The 19,844-nt window shown below is 34.2% G+C and overlaps 2 protein-coding genes across 11 annotated transcripts; both read right to left on the bottom strand.

Annotated features, from left to right (window-relative positions):
- Positions 1-1,327: 1,327 nt before the first annotated feature.
- Positions 1,328-6,323, bottom strand: LOC110723399 (protein PXR1-like). 5 transcript variants are annotated; one of them, XM_021902752.1, is made up of 9 exons: positions 5,827-6,323; positions 5,555-5,701; positions 5,318-5,421; positions 5,132-5,236; positions 4,973-5,044; positions 4,551-4,631; positions 4,128-4,211; positions 3,851-3,934; positions 2,969-3,581 (listed from the first exon to the last, which is right to left on the bottom strand). In XM_021902752.1, exons 4-9 carry the CDS (start codon positions 5,207-5,209, stop codon positions 3,501-3,503), a joined length of 480 nt encoding a protein of 159 aa, XP_021758444.1. In that variant the 5' UTR covers positions 5,210-5,236; positions 5,318-5,421; positions 5,555-5,701; positions 5,827-6,323; the 3' UTR covers positions 2,969-3,500. The 5 variants fall into 5 exon arrangements, 2 of the variants coding, with proteins under 2 accessions (XP_021758444.1, XP_021758445.1); XM_021902753.1 differs by lacking the exon at positions 3,851-3,934; XR_002511726.1 differs by lacking the exons at positions 3,851-3,934; positions 4,551-4,631; positions 4,973-5,044; ... (2 more) ...; positions 5,555-5,701; positions 5,827-6,323 and adding exons at positions 1,328-1,677; positions 1,905-2,081; positions 2,217-2,348; positions 2,508-2,618; positions 2,718-2,907 and having other exon boundaries at positions 3,017-3,581; positions 4,128-4,196.
- Positions 6,321-10,731, bottom strand: LOC110723398 (chromosomal protein D1-like). Of its 6 annotated transcripts, XM_021902746.1 has the most exons (9): positions 10,004-10,729; positions 9,479-9,790; positions 9,168-9,273; positions 8,881-8,995; positions 8,747-8,844; positions 8,407-8,544; positions 8,013-8,063; positions 7,601-7,729; positions 6,321-6,606 (listed from the first exon to the last, which is right to left on the bottom strand). In XM_021902746.1, exons 2-9 carry the CDS (start codon positions 9,595-9,597, stop codon positions 6,475-6,477), a joined length of 888 nt encoding a protein of 295 aa, XP_021758438.1. In that variant the 5' UTR covers positions 9,598-9,790; positions 10,004-10,729; the 3' UTR covers positions 6,321-6,474. The 6 variants fall into 6 exon arrangements, with proteins under 6 accessions (XP_021758438.1, XP_021758437.1, XP_021758439.1 ...); XM_021902745.1 differs by having other exon boundaries at positions 8,747-8,995; positions 10,004-10,727; XM_021902747.1 differs by having other exon boundaries at positions 7,601-7,678; positions 8,747-8,995; positions 10,004-10,714.
- Between the last annotated feature and the right edge of the window lie 9,113 nt (positions 10,732-19,844).

Raw genomic sequence — 19,844 nt, 5'->3', positions numbered from 1 at the left:
CAAGAATTGAGTTCAAAGTTATTATATTACAATAACTGAGTACAACTTACTTTGCAAGAGGTTTTCATAAGATAATATAATATATTTACCACCTTATTAAATATACATCATACATATATTACATAAATAATAATCCACATAGTGTTACTAAGTATTAAACTAATATTAAATATACATCATACATATATTACATAAATAATAATCCACATGGTGTTACTAAGTATTAAATTATATTAATATTGTGTGAATAATCCATATAGTGTTACTTTTTCTCTTCATCTCCGGAGTAGAAATCTTCACCAGAGTCTGTATCATCTTCACTTGAATCTGTATACATGTATGGCATTCTAATGCCCTTCCCCGGCCCTAAACCTCCATGGTTATGGCCATACCAATTATTAATAGCCGAAGTGTGCCTCCAATGTGGAATTATTCTTCCCCATTCCCTACACACTGACATGCACCTTGCAAAATCAAATTCACGCAATTTCATCCATACGTGGTGCATGAGAGATTCAAGTCCTAAGAAGGCCGGTACTTTTGTATTATCATTCGCCTTAATAGTGTGGTAGTCGCACAATTGGAAATATAGCCCCTTAGGCTTAATATGTCCGTCCCAAGCAGTCTTTTTCTTCTCCTTCTTGATTCTTGTGTGGCAAGAACATACTAATGGTTTGCTTTTAGAACATTCTCCAACAAAATATTCTCCCCCTTTTACAGAACAATATTCCACCTAAATAATCAACAACGCGTGGTTAAGATTGATAAAAAAAAAAGTAAGATTTGGATCACATATGTAATATGATTCCTTCCTAATTTAAACCATAAACAACTAGTACGTTATAAATTATTATAATCTTACTACGTTACAAATGGTTTAGAACTTACATTCCGTATTTTTGGTGTCCTATGCAAATTGGGATCACCCTTGTCAGATGTTTGCACTTCGGCAATAGGCCTCTTTCCTTTATTTTTCTTAGAATTTTCAGATTGAGATTCATTTCCTTTGTTACCACCATCCATTTTGTTTCTGTTTTTTTTATCAGATATTGTGTTATAACCAAATATGATGTTATTTATAGAGGTTATAAAACGGTTAATATATAAGCACCGCTTTAAATTGGTACCCCTTGTAGTTGACTTTATATTTGCAATTAAAAGTAGCGTTTTTAGTAATATCTTCTTGTTATTTTCATTTTAATGACACAATTTACTGTAGATACTTTCTCGAATGTGTTACTAAATAAAATACTAACTAGTACCAATGAACCATTTTGTTCAAAATTACCAAGTTGCAAAATGATGCAACATTAAGTTGTATGTAGTCATTAAAAGAGTGTCATTACGAATTTAGTAAACATGTAAGCGTGTATGTGTATGATAAAGTCTTTCAGTTCAACGAGTTGTGGTAAAATAAGTTTAAATAACAAACAACCACCATGTACATAGTTGATTAATTATCCATTACTTACTAATACTAATATAAGTACTTCATGCCAAAGAGGTACATGAATCAAACAACACGGTAACCTGTCTCCAAATATAAAAACCTATATCCAACCCTTCTTAAGCACCCTTCACAGATTCTGCTAAATCCCCACTAAGCTCGTTCACATCATCCAGCAAAATGTTAGTGCATAGTGTCTTCCTGTAGAGCTCTTCATTCCCCTTGTAAGACTGCATTCAATTGTTTGCTAACAAGTCTTAGATTACAAACATAAAAATACTAGGACCAAAGTACATACTTAGTTTGTTAAATTGCATAAAATATCAAAGCTTGGTTGAAAACTACATACATACTTAGTTTGTTAAATTGCATAAAACATCATGGTAACAAAATATATCCTATAATATTCCCAAAATAGATCAAGGTATATCCCACAATATTGTTGAAAACTACTTACATACATCCACTCGTTCACATCGCTGAAGATGTTGTATAAAAACAGTAGGCAAAGCATCTCTGAATCATGAGTTGTCTTTTCCTTGGGTATGTTCTTGAAATTTGTCACTCCAAACGACTCTAACTCACTAGGTATGCTTGTTACTATTTAGGACAAAACACCTTGTGCAAATTCCAGCTGAATATATTTTATCACTAATTAGTTACACAAACACTACACAATGACTATTTTTCAAATATGAAAGTAATTTTAAGCTGACAAGATACAAAATGTAGTAGTAATACTAATCATTGGTAGGATATAGTGAATTACCACCATCGGGAGTACTTTCGAATGAGTTGGGTGTGGATATTCGTGTTTGGTGTCAAAGACAACAATTTTTTTTGAACTTAAACTTATCAAGTACAACTTCCATCTTCCATTATGTAACACCGGAAAGAAGACCTGCCAAATTGATTTAATTAGTTAATGAAATGAAATCACCATGTTTCATATTTGATTAGTACCCTACTCAATTTTATTAATAACCACAAATAGATATATGTGAAAAATAAACAACCAAAATAAAACCTAATTATTAATAATCGACCATGATTGTCTTACCCTTTTATGCTTTTCCAATCTTTCACAAACTGTCGTATCCTGTGCAATGGCCTCCACACATCGCTTCACAATGTCCCCAACATCGCCTTTGGCACTTAGTTTCTTTTTAGCCTCATCGTGCAAGGACATGGGAAACAATTTGTTTAGCATAATATACTAATTGCTACCTACTTCTCAACAACATATGATACCAAGTTTGAAAGTAAATACCATGTACGTTGTTGGCATCACGTAAACATGCCTTCCATTCTCTGGATCTTCACCAGTGAATTCATTCAACATCTTCCCAAAGGCTTCCATAATAAGCTCAGATATTGACCCGTTCTTCTTAAACGAATCGTGTATCATGCCGCGAGTCAAAGAAAATGTTTGAAACTTAAACATCACTGAATTTCTCAACCTTATTATTACAAGTAAAAAAAGTTTATCAAAAATATAATTCACTCATTGACAAATTAATGGTCAATTATAACATTGCATGTAATATTGTCTTTGATAATGAAACTTATGATTCATCGCCTTTTTTTTGCAGTATTTTTTCAACAAGTCTTCTAGCGGTTGGGGACATACTAGGTGGTTTTCTAGATTGAGGTTGATCGAGGTCATGATCAGGATTTGCTATACGTCCTACCTCATCCTCCTAAAAATGCAAACAACAAAAAATTATGACTAAACACTTGTAGCATATTAGGATGTAGCAAATGTGTAAAATGTAACTCTTCTAGAATCTCCTCGTCTTGAGGACCATCCTCCTCATCAGATCCATCATCCTCAGAAGGTCGATCTTGATCAGGTTCATCTTCCTCAGGAGGACCATTGTCACTATCAGTTTCATCTTCTCCACCAGATTCGATATCCTCCTTAGACTTCCCTCCCCCTTCATCATCATCTTCCTCCGTAGGTCCATCTTCTCTTTGGGAGCCCTCGCTGTCAGTGCTTTCATCCTCGTCATCTTTCTCTCCGGTTTCCTTGTCTGTTTCAGTATCGTCGCTTTCATACTTTTTCTTCTTGGAAGCCTTCTTTAACACCTTTTTTTGTAGGTTTGGTCTTTTTCGGGCCTTTCAATTTTTCTTCCTAGAAAAGATTTTGTACAACGAATAAGCAATTTAAATAATAATCACATCAGAGCAAAAACCATAATTGCAGACAGGATAACACCTCATCAGAGTCTGATTTAGATTTGGATCTTTTCCTCTTATCACCTATTTTGGCAGATAATTTCTTTGTGTTGTCCTCCAACATTTAACATGAAATATTCTAAGTGTACTTATGTACAATATTAAAGTAATATTCTAATATTAATTGTAGAAGTATATAGTTCCATAATATTTTGTTAAAATCACCTCATCCTCATCTTCAAGATCTGAAGATGCTTCCTCATTTCTTCTCTTCTTACCTAACTTGCCTCCTTTCTTTTGTCTTTCGGCCTGCGACATTGATAAAAATAATAGTTGTTATTAATTTAATAACCATTATAAAAATAATTCTAGATTAACTGTCACATTGACATTTATATTAATTATGATTAAATTAATAACCATGATAAACATAATTATAGATTAGCTACACATGTGTACTACAAGTATATTATAATATTCATTGTTAAAATATATAGATCACCTCATCCTCATCTTCAGGATCTGAAGATTTCTCCTGATTTTTTTTCTTCTTACCCAACTTGTCTCGTTTCTTTTGTCTTTTGGCCTGCGACATTGATAAAAATATTACTTGTTATTAATTTAGTAACCAAGATAAACAAATTATACAAACATAAATGTAGATGAACTAGAAATTTTTACTACAAGTATTAAATTTATTTTGTAAATTGTCCTGCCACATTCATAAATATATTAATAATAATTAAATTGGGAACAATGAGAAACATATTTCTATATTAACTACACCTATGTAATTCTATGTTAACAGTGATTAACTTAGTAACCATGAAAAACATAATCCAAGAAGATCTAATCATGTGTACTATTAAAATAGTTACCAGATCAAACATGGATATACGTGCTACTCTTTTAAGAAAAACAATACCTGCTCATCTCTTGAAGATGAAGCTACCTTTAATCTTTTCTTCCCAAATGAAATGCCCTTTTGTGGCAGTCCTTGTCCCTCCTAAAGAATTTACACCGATAAACGTTTGTTAAAGTAACAACACTGTCAATTAAATATAATTTAATTCCATAATCCATGATCATATAATGTATTGTTTGGGTTCAATCCAAAATCATGGAAAACATGAAATTATAAAAAACACCACCTTTGAACTACTATCATCCTTCGATTTCTTACTTCTAATAGATTTTCCCTTCTAGGCATACAAATAAGCATACAATTTAGTATTTTAATTAGGAACTCATTCTACAAACACCTACATTTAACTAAACTAACAAATGAAACAATAAGTCAATAATCATTCCACACCAAACAATGTTAGTAATTAACACAACTATCACCTCTTTTGTACTTGCATTCTTCGACCTTCTTTTATTAGCAACCACTGTACCCGTTCTCTTACTATTGTGATCCTGACTCGTAGTTCGAAACAATGTTAGTAATTAACTTAGTAACTCAATGAACTAGATAAAAAATAATTTACCAAATGGAGATATCACCTCATCATCATTCTTACTCTCCACCTCTTTGGCCTTTCCTTTTCTTGGTGGCCTTTTTATGATATTCTCCACTCTCATCTCACGTAATTTTTCGATTTCACCTTCCTGCAAGACAGATTTCATGTCAAGCATGGTAAATTTGGATCAAATGCAATACATATGTTAACGTATGATTATAGAACTTACACTGCCACTAAATTTTGAACCAGAACTGAAATCTATAAGCCATACTGGAGACCGAATGACTCCCCGATCGGATAGTTTTTTCCATAAATAACATCACGAACTACCTAAAATTATGACATGATGTATTAACTTTTATGAACACACCTACTATAGTTGATTTATCTCATTGTTTGCTTAAAAATTAGGTAAATTATTTGTTGTATGGTACATAATCAAATAAACTATGTTCTGTTATACCTCAGCTGCACCAAATTTTCCATCTTTTCCCTTATCAGCGGCAATAGCAGCATCAACACATCTTTGTTCCCAAGCCCCTACCCTTGGTACATTTTTGTCCCAAAGCATCCCTCTACCATCTATGTTAAGACGATCAAGGTATGCAATCTGCGACATAGTGTTAGTAACAATTTTTAGTTTGCATGAAGAGAAGTCATTTTGAACTTAAAATACAAAGGTTAGCACTATTAGGGTAAATTTAAAATATAATTGTATTAAAGAACTACACCTACCACAAGAACCAAATGAGATCCCTTAAATCCCTTGGCAGGATCACTTCCTCTATACTTGACCATCCAATCAAGTATGTATTTGGACCAGTTGTACGTCCTTGCTTCATTAATGTACTTGTCTTTCAACAGCTAACAAAGGCAAGGGCTAATGTTGTTGCTTGTTGTAGTGCATAAAACATTACCTAAAACACAAAGGACAAAGTGTTTAAGAAAGTCTTTGTTCTCCACAGATGTATCCATGCACTTGTTGTGGACAACTGCAAAGCAGATCCCCCCTGAATTATCATAACTGCTCTTCAAGTCTTGGAATTTTTTGTCAGTGACATCCAACTCAAGAATGCTCAAAGTCAGAGGTCCATATGGAAGTCCAGTGATCCAACCCACCATCCCCTCGTTTATTGTTATTTCATAGTCGTCTCTGATTCCGTAACACTTTTCTTTGTGGATCCCATCGACTGTATAAATATGACAAAAAGTCCCTGTCAAATTGCTTCATTTTGATCTTGAGAAATGTCCTGAAAATTGTTTCTTCACAAACTTCTTCCGCGTTTCAATCATGGATTTGATAACAATTCGCACATGTTTGGGATAACCCCGTACAATTAAATACTGTAAGACAAAAATTAATAAAAAAATCAAAATTATTTCTTAATCACTACACAATGTCAAAATAAAAAAAGTAATGGAAACTGTAAATTGAAATTTCCCGTTCTTAGGTTCCTCTGACACTTTCGGTCTTCCACGCGGCCTCTTTTGTACTTCCCCAGCTTCAGCAGCCCCCTAACAACTCAGCATCTTTGATTCAGCAAATACGTTTACTCAATGTATTTCATTTATCATAACAATTACCATGTTGGATCCAAACACAGTTAACATTAACACTACACACAACTATTAATAAGTTACTATTAATACAACAGGTCGTTACCAAACAATAAACAAAATATATAATATAAAGTACTATCATTAAGTAATGTGTATATTTATCGCAATCCGGGTTCCATAAATCAATCAATATCTTAATACTAACAGCAAAACCAGTGATGGCACATGTCATTCACTTTAAATAATTTCCCTCCATTTTTTCTTTCCTTTTTTTTTTGTCTTTTTTTTATTTTGTCAATTATTCATGAAAATTATTTATAGCCTATAATATTCACCTAATGAAATTTTCTTATATGTATGTATTTTTTGTATTAATTATTTTTTGTAATTTTCTCCAAGATTTCTACAACATTCTCATGCAAATATTTCTATAATCTTCTCATGGTAATATTATAATTTGGGAAAGCCTTACTTCTATATTAATCTCATGCTAATATTTTTTTATAGCAGTATTTAATGTTTCATTATTTTCTTGACCTTACTTATATATCATAATAAAAACCTATGACTCACTCATTTTTATGTATTTGATTTTTACATATAGAAAACTAAAGTTAAAGTTGACTAAACTTGTATAAACCAATATGTCTGTCAAACTACGTCAACAAAATAAGGACATGATAGGGTATATAGCATGGGTTCTAAATAAACCCTAAACCTTAGAAATTTACATGCCTCAATAGCCTTAGAAATTTACATGCATCATTGTCAAAAAATAATGTCAATATAGCTATTTTTTTATGTTTATAAATGTAATTCTTTGTTTATATATAATTGTTAACTTAATGTTATAGTTTGTTAAATAATTTTATAATACCCGTGTATTGGACGGGGCTTTAACTAGTTCATTAATTGAACACCATTTTAATAGTAGAGCTTGGAACCTTACTTCTGTTTTAGGCTTCATCTTTGGTCTGCCCGGTTTCCTTATTTGTTTATTAGTTGTTGCAGATACATCATCATCAATCTGCGACGAACTAGATTTGTGAAAGGGAACAACATGCGGGGAAACAATTTCCTGTGTAACAAATGAATGAAATTTTGCTCTGATCTTGATAAATGCAACATGTCATCCCAACGTTACACACAATTAATCTTGCTGTCTACTATGACACACACATTTTATCTTGCTCTCTACTATGTTACTAAACAAATTACTCTGTTACTAAAAAGGTTACTATTATCAACTAAAATCACACCTCTTACAGTGTAGAATTCTTGTATAATGTGAATGATATCATTTACAACATTATCGTTACTAAATAAAAGAATAATTATTTTGACAATAAGCATTTTACTACCTGAGGTCGTTTATTTTTCCTCCCTTCATGAGTGACACCATCATCATCAATCTGCGACGAACAAGATTTTTCAAAGGGAACAACATGTAGGGAAACAATTTCTTGTGTAACAAATGAATGAAATTTTGCTCAGAGCTTAATAAATGCAACATGAGATCCCAACATTACACACAATTAATCTTGCTCGCTACTATGTTACTAAACAAATGATTCTGCTACTAAAAAATCTACTATGTTAACAAACAGATGATTGTGTTACTAAAGAACTTACTATTATCAAATAAAGTCACACCGCTTACAGTGTAGAATTCTTGTATAATGTGACTGATATTATTTACAATATACTCGTTACTAAACAAACCACTAATTATTATGACAATAAGCATTTTACTACCTGAGGTCGTTTATTTTTCCTCCCTTCATGACTTGCACCAACTGGTTGCTTGTTCATGGCCATTTCCTTCTCTCCAGTCAGATCAACAACTAATGTAGCTGTTGCGCTTTCATTTGTGTCGCCCCCAACATGCTCAGGCTACAAAAATATTTCAGCAATTAGCACACAAATTAACATATCCATATCACTATTTAGTCTTTAGAAAAGACATCCAAATACAGCAACCAACATTTTCTCCAAATCATTTAGTATTATTATACGTTGCAATAAAATGTCAAAACAAAGAAATCATGGCAGAATAAAAGTTTAAAACTATTAATGTATAGCTAAAAGGCCATACTCGCATGGTCATAACAGTTGGTTGGGGGGTTGCATTATCCTTTCCTACACCACCATCCTTCTCTTCGGCACCATCCTTTGCACCATCCTTTCCTGCACCATCATCTTTCTCTACATCACCATCCTTTTCTGCACCATCTTCCTTCTCTGGATCACCTCCCGTTGCACCTCCTGCCATCCCATCTGGCATGTCTTTATTTGGCTGACGTTGCTCTCCCCTCTTATTGGTTGTAGGAATGTTGTCATGAACCTGTATTAGTTTGAATATGAAAAAAGGTTCAAAGTTTTAATTTACATAAAAAAAATAATATTTACAATAGACATCCACAACATATAATATTCTTTTATTGCTTTTAAAAATCCAACATAACATTTTTAAAATTATTATTGTAAAGATAAAGACCATTCCTACATGGCCATACCAACTCTTTGGAAGGGCACATTATCCTGTTGTGCATCTTCCACCTTATGCGATGCTTGACGTTCTTCTCCCCCCTCCTCATTGGCTTTTGGAATGTTGTCATGACCCTGTGTAATAGTTGGAATATGATATTTTAATTTACATACAAAATGAATATTTAGCAGATGCATCCAACATACAACAACAATCATTTGCATTTAACCCCTTTGATTTATTGTATGAGGCAAATAATTCTCAAAAGACATGTGATACTAAACAAATTGTTACAGAATACAATTTAATAACCATTAATCTAAAGCAAAATTACCATACCTGCATGGACATAACCATTTCTTGGGAGGGCTCATCATCCTTTGGTGGGTCAATTGGCTGTGAACCTCTTGCCACCCCACCTCCACTGGCTTCATATTCCATTGGACCACCAGTGTCATCCCCAATTCCTTCCACAATACCCTTTTTTTTCTCCATAACCTTCTCTTTCCCTTCCTCAACACCCGTCTCTATCCCTTCCACAATACCCTTCTCTGTCTCCATACCCTTCTCTTTCCCTTCCCCAACACCCTTCCCTTCACCATCAATCTAGCCTACTCCACTTAATGGCATTTCAATTGATTTAGGAACAACCTATACCACAACAGAACCAATTACCTTGTTCAATATGTAATGAATTGATAGATAATTTGTTTCTAAGCAGTTACCCATTAATAAAACCCAAAGTACTTAATTAACTTTAAAATTCATTTCAATATACGAAAATAAATTATATATCCAGATTTTTATAGTCATCACAAAATCCCTAAAAGACAAGTACTTAAACAAAAAAGTTTGTGAGTAAACCTTGTAAGACGAGTCACCGATGGTGCTGTCTACATCTTGTGTTGATGATATTGCTTGCGAAACTTGCCCTGTTCCACTTTCATGACTTACACTTTTGTTCCCTGACCCTCCTACATTAATACTTTGTGCATTTTCCGTAAAACTTTGCTGGTTTAATACTTCCTCTACTTTTGCATCCCCTATAGCCTTTGTAGCATCATCAGCTACCCCTACATTATCATGTGGCGGGGTAACTATTTCCTTTTCTAGTGAACTGTAGGCCGTAACAAAACAAATTAAACTTTTAATTTCATTGGATTTTCAAGATATTACTGGTTATGATATGCGAGACAAAGTGATATACAATTTAATTTAACTAGAAGGAACAATTTTTTTTTTTTTTTTTTTTTGTTCTGACAAAGAAGAATTGATGGGGATGGTCATAATTATCTCTCCTTGGTTTTAATTTTAATTAATTTTTTTTTTAATTTCAAGTAATTATTGCCATTTACTAGCATTTGTACTAATACTTACCAAAACAAGTGAATCCACCACTAATAATTTAAATAACAAAAAATGAAATTCATTTTCATCCTAGGGCTCCGTGAAGACGTCAGCACTAGGTACAATTGGGTTCTCTAAAGTTATACTCTCCCTTTACCATCTATCAAATCAAAATTTTAAAGTCTTTTTAAGATATTTTTTAGTTTCCCAACTAAAATGAATTAAAAATTTATTTCTTGTAATGAATTAAAAATTATTTTCTTGTAATTTTTTCTTTTCTCAAAAGTACACAAACTGATTTTGGTTAGGAAATAGTATATTGATAAAAGTGTACAAAATTTACTAATTAAGTCTATAAAATTAAGAATTAATTTTTTTTTCTATAATTATTCATATGAAAGAATTTAGGGAAAATTAGAAAATAACACCTAAAAATTGTCACAATTTTGATAATAACACCACAAAAAAATAAATTTTTTTTATAACACCACAAAAAAAACCAAAAATTTGCTTTCACAACCACTTAACTTTGCCATCCAAAAAAACCGTTAAGTGGGCCTCCACACAGTACACGTGTCAATCAACTATTGGATAAAAAATTCAAAAGAAAAAAAAAAAAAAAAAAGAAAAACCCTATAATCCTAACCCAGCCACCACCGGCGCCCATGGCCGGCACCCCAACCCAGCCCCTAACTCAACCCTACCATGGTCGGCACCCTAACCCAACCCCTATCACTGTCACCCAGACGTCGCCGAACCTTCCAGACCCCAAACCAGCCAGCCCCCATCATCGTCTCACCGCCGTCGCCGAACCACCCAGACCCAACCCAAACCAGCCCAGGCCCCATCATCGTCTCCCCGTCGTCGCCAAACCACCCAGACCCCAACCCAAACCAGCCCAGCCCCCATTATCGTCTCCCCGACCCGAATCCATCGCCAAACCACCCAAATCCAACCCTAACCAGCCAGCCACCGTACTCCTCTACCAAACCCAACCAAAAGTCGTCGCCAAACTGTCGAAACCCCGACCCACCCATACCCAAACCCACTAACCGCCCTACTCCTCTCACCCTCACCTTGAACCAAATCGGGGTTCGGGTTCTTTCGTGGGTACGTTTGGGCTGATTTCGGCAGTCAAGGGGTGGTCGGCTGGCTGGTTTTGTGGGTCGAGGGTGGTCGGTTAGGATTGGGTGACGGCGGTGGAGGCTGAGTTGGAGAACGGCGGTAGGAATGGCGGCGCCAATGGTGGCTGGGTATTTTAAGGGTTTTCCTTTTTTTTTAATTTTCTTTTTTTTTCTTTTTTATTTATTTTAATCCAATGCACAATTGACACGTGTACAATGTGGGACCCACTAACGGTTTTTTGGATGAAAAAATTAAGTGGTGTTGAAATCAGAATTTTTGGTTTTTTGGTGGTGTTATAATCTAAGTTTTTTTTTTTGTGGTGTTATTATTAAAATCGTGACAATTTTTGGGTGTTATATTCTAATTTTTCCAAGTATTTATTCACCACTTGGGGAATTAAAATTGTTTAGCAAATATAAATTCCACTTGCTACCAAGATGGCACGACACGGGAGTAACACTAAATTGTGGTTTATAAAATGAAATCAGACGATAGCTTCAGGGTGGTCAGACCAATCTTAGAGGGAAAAGGTATGGAGGAGTGTGAAATGGATTCATGTACTACCCTATACATGACAATGTTCTTCATTTTTTTTAAGTGTTCCACGAGGTTCATCAATTGGCATATTCCGTATTTACAATGTATGTATGGGTCCATAATTTACAATTAAATTGTCCATGTTGACCCTTATTGAAAAAGGAACAATTAACGTTTGTACTTTGTATCAAGATAATGTCAATGGTTGTTACTTTTGTACAATTGTATCACATTAAAAATTTGATGTTTGTTACCAAATATTAAAGTAAGTACATGTAACTAAACATTATGAGGTAATTTTAAAAAAAATTGTTATTATTAAAACCAAAATATTCATACAAACGTTATGGAGATCATCTTTTATTTCCTTTTATTTTGAAAATGAATTTTTTTTTACTAACCCATAATACCTCTTACATTGTTATTAATAATGGCTTTACATAAAACACATAGTGATTAATAAAATACATTTTTTTAAAAAAAACCGTAAAAAAAAAACAAAAAAAAAAAAAAAGATTTGTTGGGCATAGTGGAACGTCATAACTATCTCTCCTTGGCTTTAATTTTATTTAAAAACATTATTTTTTATTTAATCAAGTCATAATTGCAATTTACTAGCGTTTGTACTAATACTTACCAAAACAATTGAATCCACCACTAATAATTTAAATAAAAAAAATGAAAATCATTTTCAACCTAGGGCTCGGTGAAGACGACATCAATATGTACAATGGGTTCTCTAAAGTTATACTCTTCATTTACCATCTATCAAATCAAAATTTTAAAGCCATTTTAAGATATTTTTTTCAGTTTCCCAACTAAAATGAACTAAAAAATATTTTCTGGGATTTACTTGAATATTTTACTTAATTTTTTCGTTTCTTAAAAGTACAAAATCTGATTTTGGTTAGGAAATAGTATATTGATAAAGGTGTAAAAAATTTACTTATTAAGTCTAAAAAATTAAGAATTTGTTATAAAATAGAGAGAAATATAAGAGAGATTGATAGAGAATATATCAGTGTATTTCTATTCTATATAATGGGGTATATATAAATACAATACGTTAGAGTTTGAATGGATAAGAATATAAACCCTAGATGTAGATTGTTCCGGAATGATACAAAGGAGGATAATGGATATCCACAAATATTTCATAATACTCCCCATTGGATGTCCATTATCGAAGATTGTGCCTCGTGAAAACCTTATTAGGAAAAACCCTGTGGGATAAAAACCTAATGAAGGAAAAAGAGTATATCATTCTTCGTAATATGCTCGAGATGCTGCCTCATTAAAAACCTTACCAGGAAAACCCAATTTGGGACAAAACCATGGTCAAGGGAAAAAGAGTGCAGCGCGTATTTTCTCCCCCTGATGAATACATAACTTGAGATCTTCTAGTGTCGCAACAATGAATCCAATATGTTGGATATCTTCTATTAAGTTGGTAAAATATCACTTGTTGATCTTCGACTCTCCTAAGCTGAAGTTGCATCTTCAATTCTTCAAATCTTCACGTGAACATGTGAAGTGTCTTCATTTCACCATATATGTGTTTATCTCTAATATCACCATTCCAAGTCTCTATTTAATAGTTGATTAAAAAGGTTAAACTCATGCGGTTATGACTTCTTCTAGAAGTCGTTAATAATAAATATTGGTGATCATTATTTGATTTAACATTCATTAATAATAATTTGATGACAAAATTTGATATCATTAATGTCATTCTTCAATCTCATATGAATTATAATATAACATATGTAATTATGTACGCTAATCATGGTTCTTCTGGACCACGAGAAAACATTCTCGCGCATAAGTATTCCATTGATATTATTTAGATGTTTCATGATTGACAGGATATCTCTCTTGTAAATACAAATAATAAATCTTACTAACTCTCATATGCTCAAACTTCAGGTTGAGATGTCAATAATGTAGTCACATAGACTTTTCAAGAGTTTGATAATAATTGCAATATTCAAGACATAAAAATTTGTAGGGTTAGGCATTTAATACGTCGTATATAAGTTCTTCGGGAACTCCTTTTACATGATTCATAACATGTTATTAAATCGACATTTTCAATAATTTCATCACAACTATAAGAACATTGGAATATAAATATTTCTTTGTAATTTTCCTTCAAAGTTACAAATATGCCATACTATATATATTTTGAACAGACATTCACATATACCACAATTATTGTAAGAAATTAATCCATGCAATATGAGATATATAAAACATGATAACATACATATTAAACAAATTATACAATGAGTATAGCATCTAACTTCCTACATATGCAATAAACCATTAACATATGACTCACATGCACATGAATATAAGACTCAAAATGATGCAAGACACTGTACAGTGTAGATTTAAAAATCCATATTTCATTGGACTTCGGGTCCATGATAAACTTATGATCATTATCATTATGTCGACATCAAAATGTACATATATTTCAGATCCCTTACTTATTAGTCCATTCTATTATGCATATGCATATTATTCATCGATTCCATTATGTACCGGTATCATAAAATTCCTTTAACTTACATTTCGCATGCTATTTTACTATGATATCCGAACACACTTCTCATTGGTACCATCATAATTTTTTCTTACATCATATGCCATCTATTATAATAATTCAGATATCTATACCACTTTTAGGATAATTCATACACTATGGTATTTATATACTATTACACTATTAGTGTCAACTGCACTATCTTGCCAAATATCATATTGTAGACACCCATTTGTGTCTCCCCAAAACCAAATCCGGTGATGAGTACCTTTCACGTCGAATCATAATCGAATGAAACGAAAGTGTGGAAAGGTCTGGTGTTGCGGAAAGTTTCTTTTCTTTTCTCTTCTCTCTGTTTTTGAAAACTTTATTTTAAGAAAACAGCCAATCCAGTTTGTTTGGTCCATGATATGGGTCCAATAGTGGTGTAGTTGGATGGGGCTTGCAAAGACCTTTCCAACGATATATTATAAGCCCAATTCCGATGAATATTGAGGAAGTTATGGCCAACTTACTAAACTGGGCCCGGTTTGAGCTTTAAGTACGGCCCAATGATCTAGGGGAGGGCCTAATATGATTTATCATTCCTAATGCAATTAGGAATGGTTTTGGTCTTCTAGAACATTCTAGAAGGTTTTATCATTCTTAATTCAATTAGGACTCTTCAGAGTTTTAATTAGATCAAATAGCATTTTCGACTGAAATTATATTATTTTATCTTCCAGTACGGGAAATTTATCAGATTTTCGAAAACGCGTTGAAATCCAATTTGGCGTCCAACCCCAGGCCTTGGCGCCTGGAACCAGGATTGGCGCCAGACGCCAGCCATTGGCGCCTGGCGCTAGCCACTGGTCCTGGCGCCAATGAGCCAGGGCTGGCGCCAAGGTGGTTTTGTGGTCTTCAAACTCTGTTTTGATAAATTATCTTTTTTGATGATTTTCTCTATAAATATCGTATTAAAAAACTCCGTTTTCATTCATCATCTACATCTATCGTTCACCAATTCTCTTTACTTATAAGTTTTCATCAATTCTCTTCATTCACAAATCGTTCATCAATTCTTTTCATTCATTCATCTCTTTCATCAATAATTATTAGCATTCGTTCTTTTCTTTTCTTTATTTGCTTTTTCATACAAAATTCCGCATTCGCAAGGTCTAGATACACCTAGCCATATTCAAAGTTGCCTTCGCCCTAGACGTGAAAGGTTTAATTTCTGAGGGTTTGGTCCCAAATCTCTATTTCAATTATTTAATTTAATTGTTTTGATTATTATTTTCCTTGAAGTTACTAACGTGTGTATTTTGTTATTAGAAAGAGGTACGAGGCATCCAAGTAAGTACTTTAATTGATTAATTGATTTTATGATGTAGAAATCATGTTTAGATTGTTATTTTGATTCCTAGTATCATGTCTAGGGTATCTTTAATATTAATTATGATTAAAAGTATGATGCTTCCTATACTCTTCCTAATATTTATAATGATTCTTATGATTATGATTGATTATTATTATTTATTATGTTGCTTGATATTTATTATTGTTATTGCTTGATCACCTTTATTGCATGTTTAAAGGGAATTGGTATTTGCAATCACGCTTAATAAGATAATTAATAATCTTGTTAGGTTAACTTTGATTATAATTTCAAGTGATCGCCAATAATAGTTTATTTGTGCATTAATATTCAACCAACATAGATTAAACAAGTTTAGGGTTAATCCTATTGATTGTATGTTAGTCAGAAAGCGCACATGAATACGAGCAGAATAAAATAGAGGCCTATTATTAGGGCAGGTTCAATCTCTTTTAGGTTGGATTTGTACCTTCATCCCCGAACCCTTAGTTTGGTTAATGACCTTATGGAGTTGACGATCTCTTGGATCGTTAAGGGGTGTAACCTTCACCTTGTGACGGTTTACAAGTTCCTTAAAAACTTGTTGGCGACTCTTTTGCTCTATTTTCTTCCCTTTTGGACGCCACCGTACTTTAGTGTATGATCACAGTGGGGTTCAAGCTAGTGGGATTTTAAAGGCTTGAAAATATTCCCTACAGTTTTTAGCGACTCCACTGGGGAGGATTTCTATTTTAATTCCTGAATTTGTTTCGGCAATGATTTAGAATGAGTGGATGAGACTTGAAAAGTTCTAAGTATTTCATGTGCGTAATTTTGATTAACATTGTGGCATATGCATAAAAAGGTTCTCATTGGAAAGACCATCCGTAATGAGTCAAAAACATAGGAATTTACACGTAGGAAATTTGAGAAATGTCTTTCACAACTACGACTGAAATAACACCGCGCGAAACTGGATGATTTTATTGAGCACAGAAAGCTGCTGAGGCATGTGGGAAGTAGCGTCAGGGGCGAGAGCTTGGCGCCAAACTTTTAGCTGTAGCGCCAGACGCCGGTATTGGCGCCAGGCGCTACAGTTAAAAGTTGGCGCCAGTCTCCGTTTGCTGGCGCCAATTTCCCCCAATACCGAGCCAGAAATATGCGTTCTAATTTCGACCGGTTTTCGTATTGTTTGCTCGATCCTGCTTCCTGATTGAATTTTTTTCTCACTTTTCTGAAACCCATATGTGTTCTACATATGGACATAACCCTCTGGGAATTCATGCTCTATCTACCCGATTAAAGGCTCCTGGCAACAAAGGGTACATCTGAGAGGTTGAATTCACCAAACCATGAAAGTGAGTTTTCCCTAAAAACTCGCGGTGTTCTATCCACACGCGTTAACCCTTCACGGTTAGGCTTCTACGCGGTGCATCTGGATAATTTACCATGGACCCTGTTTGACTAAACCATATCCCGAACTTTAGATAACTAGAGCCAAGGTTAGGTTGCGAACTCATTGCATCATGGTGTGCCTACTTGACTAATTGTGCATTATTTGTTGTGCAAATATATCCTATGCTCCTCTTAACCGTTTGTTGATTTGTGTTAAGATTATAATTAATGACTTAAAGAACTTTGCCTAATCAATTAATTAATTAATTTGAGTCAATAAAGTTTTTTCTTCTTTTAATCGGAATCGACCTAGTACGACTTTAGGCATACCCCACTTGACTAATAATACCGAAAACAGTCCCAGACCAAAGCTCCAATGTTGGTGCCAAAGTCTGAGCTGTAGCTCCACTGTATGGTGTGTAGCGCCAGACATTTACTAAAAAGTCTGGCGCCAATCACCATATTGTGACGCCAATCCTGTCGCTTGGCCGACAGTTCAGATTATTTGTCGAGTCATCACCTAGGGTCTAATTAACCAGTTTACTAATTAATTCGGTTAATTTTCGCTGTCAATAACACCTTGTCAAGTCATTAATCGAGTCTTGGTCACATAGTCTAGCCACATGGTCATGACACGAGTCTCAACATGTCACCTACACTCACTAGTCTTAGCACACACTTTGAGTACACATCACCATGGCCATGTCTTAGGTTCATGCATAAGTCGGTCTTTTCCGTCATTTGAGTTGGGGTACATTCTACTCCTAATCCTTCATATCCCTCCATCTAAATCTTTCTTCACACTCTTCCATCTTTCTTCACTACCTCCATCCATTGCATGTTGAATAAAGTTTGAGTCAAATAATTAACAATAAGTATCCCCAAATTCCTTTCCCACAGTACTTGGTCGAGGAGATAAGGGCGATTAATCAAGGACAACCTCTTTATTCAAGTTTCGCTTTTTGATAAACCGATTTGTCAAAAGAGGAAGGCTAAGAAGATAATGGAAACTCAAGAAGAAGTCAATGAGCTTAGGAACCAATTGGTTACCATGACTGAAAAACTGAAGCTACTCACCCTCAAGGTTGATGATCCCATGAAGCAACAACAGATGGACCTCATGCAAGAGAGCCTAAGCAAGTTGTCTAGCGATTACAAGTTTCAAGAGCTTACATCACAAGGGGTCTCGGTGGACAAAGATCTTCTTCCGCAGAATTTCAATGCCAACGACATCCCAAAATTCAAGGCAACAGATAACCCTTACTTCCATCTAAGAGCTTTTGAAACTATAATGACCATTAAGGGTATCGATAAGAAGGTTTTCCCCTCTCTGTTCCCACTATCTCTTGAAACCGTTTGCCAACAATGGTTCTTCTCCCTTGACAAGGAGAAAACCTCTACCTGGGAATCGATAGTAAACGCTTTCGTCAATAGGTACAGGTGCAATATCCAAGTTGAAACCGATCATAGACAACTTAAGATGCTAAGACAAAAAGAAAATGAAGGCTTTACTTCTTTCTTTAATAAATGGAGGGAAACTTCCGCCAAGATGATTGAGGTCCCCACCGAAAAGGAATCTGTGAGGATGTTTATCAAGAATCTCCAAGAAAAGTATTCAAAGCACCTAAAATATCAACACAATTTGAATACTTTCAAGGCCGTTTATGACATCGGAACTGAAATCGAAGATGACCTTGCAAAGCAAAAAGCTACTAACAATAGTAACCACGGTGGCTGGAAAGGAAAGAAGAACAACAATCCTTCTTCTTCCGAAAACGCCCACTCTAGTAACAATGTTAGTACCTTTGATCTCAGTGAAGTTTTAGCCATGGATAACCAAGGATCTAAGAAGCAACTAAGGAAAGACTTCACCCCCATTGGGATGAGCTACGATACTGCCTTCGATCGACTCCATGCCAAAGGACTCATTACTCCCATTGGACCTATTCAAGATCCCGCACCTGAAAAGAGATTGCCTAGTTGGAATCCAGACGAACACTGCAAGTACCATCAAGGTAGGGGTCATACTACTGAGAGTCGTTGGAAGCTAAAGGAGGCTATCCAACATTTGATTGATAATAACAAGCTTCCCATGCCTCCAGTTAACAAGAAGAGCGAGTGATGATAAAGGAAACAACACAAGACAAGAGGCGAGCTGCTACGACAAGATTTCATGGCCTCTTTTTTCTATTTCTTTTTCATCTTTTCTTTTCCCAATAAGTCCAGCATAGGCACCTTTTCTTTTCCTTTAGATTAATTTTGTAGATTTTTCCTTTTTCCCTTTTTAATAAAATGATCATTTAATTCCTTGCATATGATCATTTCATTACATTGCATTAAAAAAAAAAAATCAAAAAAATCCACGTCGAATTAAGCACAAGGTATACCAATGATTTGAGGCACCCCTTGTAGCCACA

The sequence above is a fragment of the Chenopodium quinoa genome, unplaced genomic scaffold (assembly GCF_001683475.1).
Source record: "Chenopodium quinoa cultivar QQ74 unplaced genomic scaffold, ASM168347v1, whole genome shotgun sequence".
Taxonomy (NCBI): domain Eukaryota; kingdom Viridiplantae; phylum Streptophyta; class Magnoliopsida; order Caryophyllales; family Amaranthaceae; genus Chenopodium; species Chenopodium quinoa.
The sequence above is the reverse complement of the archived record's forward strand: the minus strand, read 5'-3'. Positions and strand labels throughout refer to the sequence as shown.

Excerpts from the sequence above, each read along its gene's own strand:
- LOC110723399 (XM_021902752.1), bottom strand. The coding sequence starts at position 5,209 with ATGAGAGTGGAGAATATCATAAAAAGGCCACCAAGAAAAGGAAAGGCC. Across the intron at positions 4,632-4,972 it reads AGAATGCAAGTACAAAAGAG|GAGGGACAAGGACTGCCACA; the intron begins GTGATAGTTGTG and ends TAAATTCTTTAG. Across the intron at positions 3,935-4,127 it reads ATCCTGAAGATGAGGATGAG|GCCGAAAGACAAAAGAAAGG; the intron begins GTGATCTATATA and ends TCAATGTCGCAG.
- LOC110723398 (XM_021902745.1), bottom strand. The coding sequence starts at position 9,597 with ATGACACTGGTGGTCCAATGGAATATGAAGCCAGTGGAGGTGGGGTGG. Across the intron at positions 9,274-9,478 it reads AAATGGTTATGTCCATGCAG|GGTCATGACAACATTCCAAA; the intron begins GTATGGTAATTT and ends ACTATTACACAG. Across the intron at positions 7,730-8,012 it reads GGAAAAATAAACGACCTCAG|GAAATTGTTTCCCCGCATGT; the intron begins GTAGTAAAATGC and ends TTTGTTACACAG.